At 43.7% G+C, this 9,750-nt stretch overlaps 1 protein-coding gene across 1 annotated transcript; it reads left to right on the plus strand.

Annotated features, from left to right (window-relative positions):
- Positions 1–5,152: 5,152 nt before the first annotated feature.
- On the plus strand, positions 5,153–8,719 carry chchd1 (coiled-coil-helix-coiled-coil-helix domain containing 1). The gene is made up of 3 exons (XM_064932386.1): positions 5,153–5,479; positions 6,202–6,320; positions 7,933–8,719. Exons 1-3 carry the CDS (start codon positions 5,341–5,343, stop codon positions 8,044–8,046), a joined length of 372 nt encoding a protein of 123 aa, XP_064788458.1. The 5' UTR covers positions 5,153–5,340; the 3' UTR covers positions 8,047–8,719.
- Positions 8,720–9,750: the final 1,031 nt, after the last annotated feature.

Genomic DNA, 9,750 nt, shown 5'->3' on the forward strand with positions numbered 1-9,750 from the left:
CATCGGTCCTCCTTTACTTCCCCCCACGACGAGCGTGACAGACTCACCCACCAACCAACGACCAAGCAGCGTGGTATTCGGGCAGCAGCAGAAATCTCTGGGCTCATGGACATGGGAGGAGATTCTGGACGGAGAATGACCCTGGGCACAGGCTGGGGAATATCTCCGCCCCAAGGCAGAGCTGGAGGCAGCGAAAGCCGAGCGGCGGTGGTATGAGGAGGCAGCACGGCAGCGCGGCTGGGACGAGAGGCAGCCCCAAAAAAGTATTGGGAGGGGGGCACACGGGGAGTGTGGCTAAGTCAGGTAGGAGACCTGAGCCAATTCCCCATGCTTACCGGGGAGAGAAGTGGACCGGGCAGGCACCGTGTTATGCCGTGAGGCGCACGGTGTCCCCGGTGCGCAGGCATAGCCCGGTGCGTTACAGCGCAATGCCTCGTATCGGCCGGGCTAGAGTGGGCATCGAGCCAGGTGCCATGATGCCGGCTCAGCGCATCTGGTCTCCAGTGCGTCTCCTTGGCCCGGGGTACATGGCACCAGCCCTACGCACGGTGTCCCCGGCTCGCCAGCACAGCCCAGTGCGGTCTGTTCCACCTCGCCGCAATGGCCGGGCTACAGGGAGTATCCAGCCAGGAAAGGTTGTGCAGGCTTGGTGCTCGAGACCTCCAGTGCGCCTCCACGGTCCGGACTATCCGGTCCCTCCTCCACGCACCAGGCCTCCGGTGGCAGCCCCACGCACCAGGCTGTCTCTCCGTCTCTTCCCTCCAGGTGCTCCTGTCTGTCCTGAGCTGCCAGAGTCGCCCGTCTGTCCTGAGCTGCCAGAGCCGCCCGTCTGTCCTGAGCTGCCAGAGCCGCCCGTCTGTCCTGAGCTGCCAGAGCCGCCCGTCTGTCCTGAGCTGCCAGAGCCGCCCGTCTGTCCTGAGCTGCCAGAGCCGCCCGTCTGTCCTGAGCTGCCAGAGCCGCCCGTCTGTCCTGAGCTGCCAGAGCCGTCCATCAGTCCAGAGGCGCCAGTCACCCGTCAGTCCAGAGGCGCCAGAGCCGCTCGTCAGTCCAGGGGCGCACCTCAGTCCAGAGGCACCCCTCAGTTCAGTGGCGCCCTCTATGAGGGTCTTCAGTCCCGGGCCTGCTGCGAGGGTCCCCACTCCAGAGGCGCCACCTAAGTGGGCCAAGACTGAGGTGGAGCGGGGACCACGTCCCGCACCCGAGCCGCCGCCGTAAAGAAGGCGCACCCGGACCCTCTCCATTCGAATCAGGTTTAGTGGCCGGAGTCCACACCTTTGGACGGGGTGAAAAACTGAACAAGACAGTACAGGTTCAAGGTCATCCTACAGCTGTAGAGGCAGCAACGTCATCCTGGCAAACACAAAATCAACACTAGAACAGAACAGGAATTCCTTAACTACCAATTCAATTGACCCTCCAATTAAACATTCCTTCACTTAACAGACAGTACACAGTAAGATTATATCCAACTATGTGTACATCTACAAATGGTTAGCACCAAAAACATTACTGCATCATTATTGGGGATGTGACTGGAAAACGGGGCCAGCAACTCCATGTAGGTTCCGGTTAACCAATTAAGTGTTGACTTTCTTAGAGCTTTTTCCATACGAACAGTCTTGTAATTGACAGGCCAGCTCCGGTCTGGTCAGCTCCGTTCTGGTTGGTAGCCAGGGGGTCGGGGTCGGGGAACATTGACAACAGTGTGAAGGGCAGGCACTTGACACTGAGATTGACAGCTATGCTTGATGCAATAAACATTCCATTGTTTGTCAACATTTTAAGTACATAATCTCAATCTATAGTACTGTTTGTTGTATCATTAGGCCACAAGCGATGTCATACTTTTGCCAAATACTGTGGTTCACAAAGGCATCATCTACATCAAGCTATCAAAGGCCCGATGCCTGTCTATGACAGTCATATACCACAAGACAAGTGTTTCCTGTTCGGAATCAACTTATATGAATTATCTTAATTACACTGAAATGTTGGGGTTGTGTTACAACTTGACATATCACTTGATAATGGCATGGATGATAATAACCTCAGGATAGAATCACTACGAGCTCTGGAATTCTTCTTTATTATATATATTTTTTAGATATGCAAAAAAAGTGTGATTACTTGTGTTTAATAAAGAGAGATTGGAAAAGAAGGGTAAACTGCTTAGCCAACCAATCAGAAAGAATGCTCAAATAGAAAATGTTAGATTGATTTCCGATTAGAATCCTCACAAAAGGAGGAACTTCACAAATCTTCCTGAGAGTGTCATTCTTTGTAAGTGTGTGTGTGTGTGTGTGTGTGTGTGTGTGTGTGTGTGTGTGTGTGTGTGTGTGTGTGTTTGTGTGTGTGTTTGCTTTTACTATCCATGTGGGGACCAGAAGTCGCAGTGGTGGGTAGTATATGGGGCTTTGGTGACAAAACAGATGGCACTGTGATAGACTACATCCAATTTGCTGAGTAGAAGTCAAGGATTGGTAGGATAGTCAGTTTTATGAGGGTATGTTTGGCAGCATGAGTGAAGGAGGTTTTGTTTGCGAAATAGGAAGCCGATTCTAGATTTAATTTTGGATTGGAAATGCTTAATGTGAGTCTGGAAGGAGGGTTTACAGTTGAAACAGACACCTAGGTATTTGTAGTTGTCCACATATTCTAAGTCAGAACCGTCCAGAGTAGTGATGCTAGGCGGGCTGGCGGGTGCAGGCAGCAATCGGTTGAAGAACATACATTTAGTTTTACTAGCATTTAAGAGCAGTTGGAGGCCACAGAAGGAGTGTTGTATGGTATTAAAGCTTGTTTGGAGGTTTGTTAACACAGTGTTCAAGGAAGGTCCAGATGTATACAGAATGGTGTCGTCTGCGTAGAGGTGGATCAGAGAATCACCAGCAGCAAGAGCGACATCATTGATCTATACAGAGAAAAGCGTCGGCCTGAGAATTGAACCCTGTGGCACCCCCATAGAGACTGCCAGAGGTCCGGACAGCAGGCCCTCTGATTTGACACACTGAACTCTATCAGTCATTTGAGAAACCAAGGCTATTGAGTCTGCCGAAAGGAATGCAGTGATTGACAGAGTTGAAAGCCTTGGCAAGGTCGATGAAAACGGCTGCATAGTACTGTCTTTTATCTATGGTGGTTATGATATCGTTTCAGACCTAGAGTGTGGCTGAGGTGCACCCATGACCAGCTCGGAAACCAGATTGCATAGTGGAGAAGGTAGGGTGGGATTCGAAATGGTCGGTGATCTGTTTGTTAACTTGGCTTTCGAAGACTTTAGATACAGTGGGGCAAAAAAGTATTTAGTCAGCCACCAATTGTGCAAGTTCTACCACTTAAAAAGATGAGAGGCCTTTCATTTTCATCATCGTACACTTCAACTATGACAGACAAAAGGAGAAAAAAAATCCAGAAAATCACATTGTAGGATTTTTAATTAATTTATTTCCCCCAGGAGGCTGAAAAGATTTGGCATGGGCACTCAGACCCTCAAAAAGTTCTACAGCTGCACCATTGAGAGCATCTTGACTGTCTGCATCACTGCTTGGTACGGCAACTGCTTTGCATCCAACTACAAGGATTTACAAAAGGGTAGTTACAGAGGGTAGTGCGTACAGCCCAGTACATCACTGGGGCCAAGCTCTCTGCCTTCCTCTATATCAGGCGGTTTCAGAGTCAAGTCATAGACTGCTCTCACTGCACCCGCACGGAAAGCGGTACCAATGTACCAAGTCTGGAACCAACAGGACCCTGAAAAGCTTCTACCCCCAAGCTATAAGACTGCTAAATAGTGAGTTAAATAGTTAACCAATAAATACCTGGATATTCTGCATTGACCCTTTTTGCAACTCTTTTGACACATCACATATGCTGCTGCTGATGTTGATTATCTATCCTGTTGCCTCGTCACTTTATCCCTAGCTATGTACATATCTAATTCAATTACCCCGTACCCTTGCACATCAACTCGGTACTGGTACCCCGTGTTTGTAGCAAAGTTATAGTTACTAATTGTGTATTTATTCCTTGTTATTTTTTTATATATTTTTTAATAATTTCTCTTTTTTTTTCTTTCTGCATTGTTTGAAAGTAAACATTTTACTGTTAGTTTACACCTGTTGTTTACGAAGCATGTGACTAACAAAATTAGATTTGACTGTATGGTGGGGGATGCAAAATGGGTCAACTTTGAGCACCTTTATCTCCTGAATGTTTTGGCATTCCGGTCCAAAAGGTCATTTTCTGACTTCTTCCACGGACAAACATGCATAGAAAGTTTTGATGAAATCATGCTGTCAAAGGTGATTCAATTCAAATGGATTTACCCATTAACATCCATGAGATTTGTGTGTCATCTCCTGAAGATTCCCCTCTCTGTATTGGGAGGTGAGGTGAGTTCACCTGACATAACTATCAACACTAATATCTGCTGAGTTTACAGCTTTGATACATCGTGCCTGGAGAGATGTCCCAATGTTTGGACTTGCCCTACATTCTAACAAAATGTCACACTGCCATATTGGGGAGTCTACGTATTTCTCTTTGCATGCCTACCTTTCCACTTGATACCCCAGGTAACTTTGAGGCAGAATGTGTAAAATTTAGAATGGGCCAATGGGAGTAAATTATTGCAGCCCATGGGCAAGAATACAAAATTGGTCATCTATAAATTGGAAGGGCAGGTTATGTAACTCATTTGATACAATAGTATTACACAAATATAATTGAGTTATTAAAGGGGTAATCCGCAGTAAACAAAGTGTCCACCTGCCACTGTTTTGGTAAAGAGCTGAGGGGCTGGAGAAATGTGTCTCAGGTTCATACAGAGCCATGGATGCAAGGACTGACCATCCATTATATCAAACTTATAGTTGTATTCATATTCTGAGGCTATACAGTGTTTGTTGACAATTACATTGTTTACAAATAATGGTCAAACAAGCTTAAGTTTTTAGTTCTGATGGGGTATGACAGTTGAACTAAGCTCATGAGACTTCAAGAATCAATGAGTTTATAATTTCTCAAAGTCCAAAAATGGAAGTACCAATCGCATTTTGCCGCTTTAAATACATTTAAAATGTGCAGCTCATTAGACGACAGAAAACTACAAACGCTTTACGTTAATCTTTCGTCATGTGTTGTCACAACATAGTCATTACTACAGTAACAGCAATATACGACCAAAGATGGCGCCCCACGTTTGTCTCTTGTGAGGAAATGTTGTTACTATTTTCTCTATTTCACGTATCTAGGCAGTTTTGCGATAGTTTATTGTGAAAGCAAGATATTACATTTATATTTTCGCTATTTACGTGTGATAATTGTATTGTGCAAGCCGCAATGGCGATGCAAGGTGGGACTGCACTTCAGGAGAAGGTCAGTCGGATGTTGAGCAGAAAGCATAAAAAGCCCGTTCTGAAACCCAACAAGCCGCTTGTTCTGAAAGATGAGGTCGCCAACAGGAAAATTAAGAAAGGGGGTAAGGCTGTTCTGTTAAAAGGATCCAAACGTACCTGTGTAATGACATGTTCTATCCAGTGGACACGGCTGTAGACATAACACAGCCAAACAGCCCAGTACATTTAGTTAGCTAATTGCACGTTTTGTTATTTATTGCTTTACGATTTGTACTGAACGACACGTTTCCCCTAAACGGTGCGCACCGTTCTTCAACAGTCTTGAGGTACGTTTGCTAGTGGTTGGCAAGGTGTGACCTTATCAATATGTGTGTGAATGACTATTTTAAATCGCAACCTCGTGCAGCACACAGAACACATGATCGCCCTCTGGCCCATCATAATCACGTCGTTCTTCAACTGGGGTGTATTCATTCCGCCAAACAGTGGCAACTAAAACGAGTTCTATTTGAGAAATGCCGGTAGGTTCCTCCCCGTTTCATTTGCTTCTGTTTAAGAAACGTTTTGGAACATAATAGGCGGAATTAATTTCCCCTGGTCGTGCTGTTCAGTACAGCATAGTTTCGGAGGAATTGAACATTGCACACTGTTCTGTCTACTGAACGTGCCCCAGCTCTCTACACTCTGATTGGTCGGCTGTGTTGACTGTTACATCTCTTATTTACAATGTGCATAAATGACACACTCCTGAAATCATTGTACATCAGTCATCAGTATGCTGAATTAGTAGTACCTTATAATTTTGACAACAGCATTGGAAAGTGATTACACTGTTTTCCCACAGAGGCCACATGCGTCACAGAGATGTCCATGATGATGGCGTGCTGGAAGCAGAACAACTTCGTCGACACCCTCTGCTCCAATGAAATGCAGTCCTTCTATAAGTGTGTTGAGAAAGCCCAGGTATGTTGCTGCTACTCAGTGTACAGGAAATCCTTGCTCCAGGCTTATTGCACACACCCCTCTCTCCCGACCCCCTGTTGTTTTAAACTAGGTCAGCACGGTTATGTTATTTTATTAAACATTTTACTAGGAGACAAGGGCCAAGGTAATGAGACAGCACGGGTAACATAATTTTCTCTGCCGTTTACTGTCTTGAGTCATAACCAAACTCTCCCCCTGCCCAGTTTCCTTTAGGGTCTTCCCTCCTGTTTCGCTTTTTATTTGTGTCAGGGCTAATTTCCCCTCAGCTGAGGTGCCCAGCTACTGCATGCTATTTAGTGCCGCACAGATGGATAACAAGTTATTAGCTTAATTACACTTTCAGTTTAGTGTCTACAAGTAGTAATACATTATTTATAAATGTGAATAAATACACTATATTTACAAAAGTATGTGGACACCACTTCAAATGGGTGGATTCGGCTATTTCAGCCACACCCGTTGCTGACAGGTATATAAAATCAAGCACACAACCATGCAATCTCCATAGACAAACATTGGCAGTAGAATGTTCTCACTGAAGAGCTCAGTGACTTCAACATGGCACCATCATAAGATGACAACTTTTCAACGAGTCAGTTCGTCAAATTTCTGCTCTGCTAGAGCTGCCCCGGTCAACTGTAAGTGCTGTTATTGTGAAGTGGAAACATATAAGAGCAACAATGGCTAAGCCGGGAAGTGATAGGCCACACAAGTTCACAGAACAAAAATGGTCTGTCCTCGTGCAACATCAGCACATTAGAGGTTGCTGCCTATAGGCATAGACTAGAAATCACTGGCCACTTTAAGGAATTTAACACTTGTTACTTTAATAATGTTTACATATCTTGCATTACTCATCTCATATGTGTATACACTGTTTTCTATACTATTCTACTGTATCGTTGTCCGCTCCGCTCTGACATCACTCATTCATATGTATAGTCTTAATTAATTTCTAATTATATCTGTGTGTATTGGGTATATGTTGTGTAATTTGTTAGATATTACTGCACTGCCGGAGCTAGAAGCACAAGCATTTTGTTTCACCTGCAATAACATTGCTAATCACGTGTATGTGACCAATTAAAATGTGATTTTGATTTGAACCCCATCCAACACCTTTGGGATGAATTTCAACGCTGACCAAGAGCCAGTCCTAATCGCCCAACATCAGTTCCCGACCTCACTAATGCTCTTGTGCCTGAATGGAAGCAAGTCCCCACAGCAATGTTCCAGCATCTAGTGTAAAGCCTTCCCAGAAGAGTGGAAGCTGTTATTGCAGCAAGGGGGGGACCAACTCCATATTAATGCCCATGAATTTGGAATGAGATGTTCGATGAGCTGATGTCCACATACTTTTGGTCATGTAGTGTATCTCAAGCCGATATGTTTTTAAATTAATTAGTATTTGTATTTATTATGGATCCCCATTACCTGCTGCCAAGGCAACAGCTACTCTTTCAGGGATCCAGCAAAATTAAGGCAGTTATAAAAGTTTTAAAACATTACATATATCTATAACACAAAATCTGGTATTGAATGAGGCAAAACATTTTCTTAAAAGTTTTTCTTTCAATGTATTTCCTTACAGATTGCAGTGAAAAACAAATCAGAGCAACACACCATTGGCCAGAGTGGACGCCTTCAACCCAAACAAGCTACTATCCTGCTGAAAAGATACCCCAACTTACACACAGAAATCTAGGACTACTCCCAGCCCTACTACTACGATGTATTAATTAAGGTTGTGGGCCAGAGAATCTTAACCACCCTGCCCAATGTCCTCTGTTATCATGCTTGGCCTTTGTGGCCAACTGAGGTCTCTGCTAGTTCTTACGGTAAAGAGGAAGTCTCTTAGATCACAGAAACATCACCAACGTTCCACGAATGCTAGACGTGATTCATCAACAAAGTGAATTAAGTGGATTTATTGTGCTGCAGATGCACTTCTTGTGATTGCCATGTTAAATTGAGTACGCTGTTAGAGGTCATCATATAAAACAGTACCATTAAAATGGCTTCAGTCACAAAAGAAGGTTCCTACGAATATGTAACTTCACTCACTGTCTTGTATTTTGAAGAGCATTTTCATTACGCATTCAGTTATTGCTATATTATTGGATGGCTTTTTAAGATGCCCTATTAATTTACATTTCTCAAATAACGATCAAGGACATTTGTTTTCATAAATTGATATGATATTGTGTGTGTGCCCTGGATGATATATAGTGTGACTGACTGTTATCTCAGTGTCCTGAGTTGACTCACATAACATGTATTTCCCTTTAAAAATTATCTAAATAAATCCATACTGCACAGACAGTGGTTGCTAACGATATTAAGATATTAGTGACCTCTGCAGTATTTAATTATGGTTATTTTGTTGCATTTCCTCTGGAGTGCACCACCACCGGACATTCCCCTCAATAGGATACCTATTTTGAGTTTCCAATGGATCACTCAAATGTAATTTGAAACACTCCTGATATAGTTGAACTGCCTAGCTGTTCTGTATTATTGGCCAATTTGCCAGATAGGATTACATGCCAGGAAGCAAAGCCCATTGCAGGTCATAGTCTTTCAGGTATTGGAAATCATATTAAGATGACTGAGGTACCAAGACAATATCTCAGTGGCCGACTAATGTCTACTGGAATATCAGCTCCAGTTTCCATTACCTTATAATTCACTCCTTTTTATAACTCACTCCTTATAATTCAAGTCCTTTTTATTCAGGCAATGGTTTTTATTTTGTGCTAATTAAGTTTGAAGTCTGTCAGCGTTGGGATGTTGGATACACTGTCTTATGTCTGCCATCCAGGAAAGTGCTAAATCCTCTATCAGATTTGGGTAGGTCCTCATTATAAAAAGAGAAAAGTTGCCATCTCGCTCCACCCACACTGCTCACCATTTCCATGCCTATTTATTTCCTGCTAAACGTGCACACTGAAATGGAAATGCTTTCCTTTGTCATCAGCACTCGTACAGATGGGTTTGATCAAACCACCACAAAATAGCAATTCACTCTAGGGCTGAGTCCGACCTGAGTTAAGCTTGCATAAATGGAGCGCAATTCCCTCATGAATTTTTCTCTATATGCGTATTCTGATAGATACTCAGTATTCTGACCTTGACTTAATTCCCTAATAATTCCCCCACCTTACACACAAGGAAACCATGAATAAGGTCTAGTGAACCTACCGGTTCCATGTAGAAAAAGCATCTACCTAAGTTTTTTAGACTGAAATAACACCATTCTCCATGCACTAATTTACAACTTGATAAGAGCTAGGTAAATTAGTAATATGTTTGGGTAAGGGAATTGTAAATATAAATAACTTGATTTAGATCTATACCAAACAAAAATATAAACACAACATGTAAAGTGTTGATCTCATAAGCTGAAATA

The sequence above is a fragment of the Oncorhynchus masou genome, chromosome 23 (genome assembly GCF_036934945.1).
Source record: "Oncorhynchus masou masou isolate Uvic2021 chromosome 23, UVic_Omas_1.1, whole genome shotgun sequence".
Taxonomy (NCBI): domain Eukaryota; kingdom Metazoa; phylum Chordata; class Actinopteri; order Salmoniformes; family Salmonidae; genus Oncorhynchus; species Oncorhynchus masou.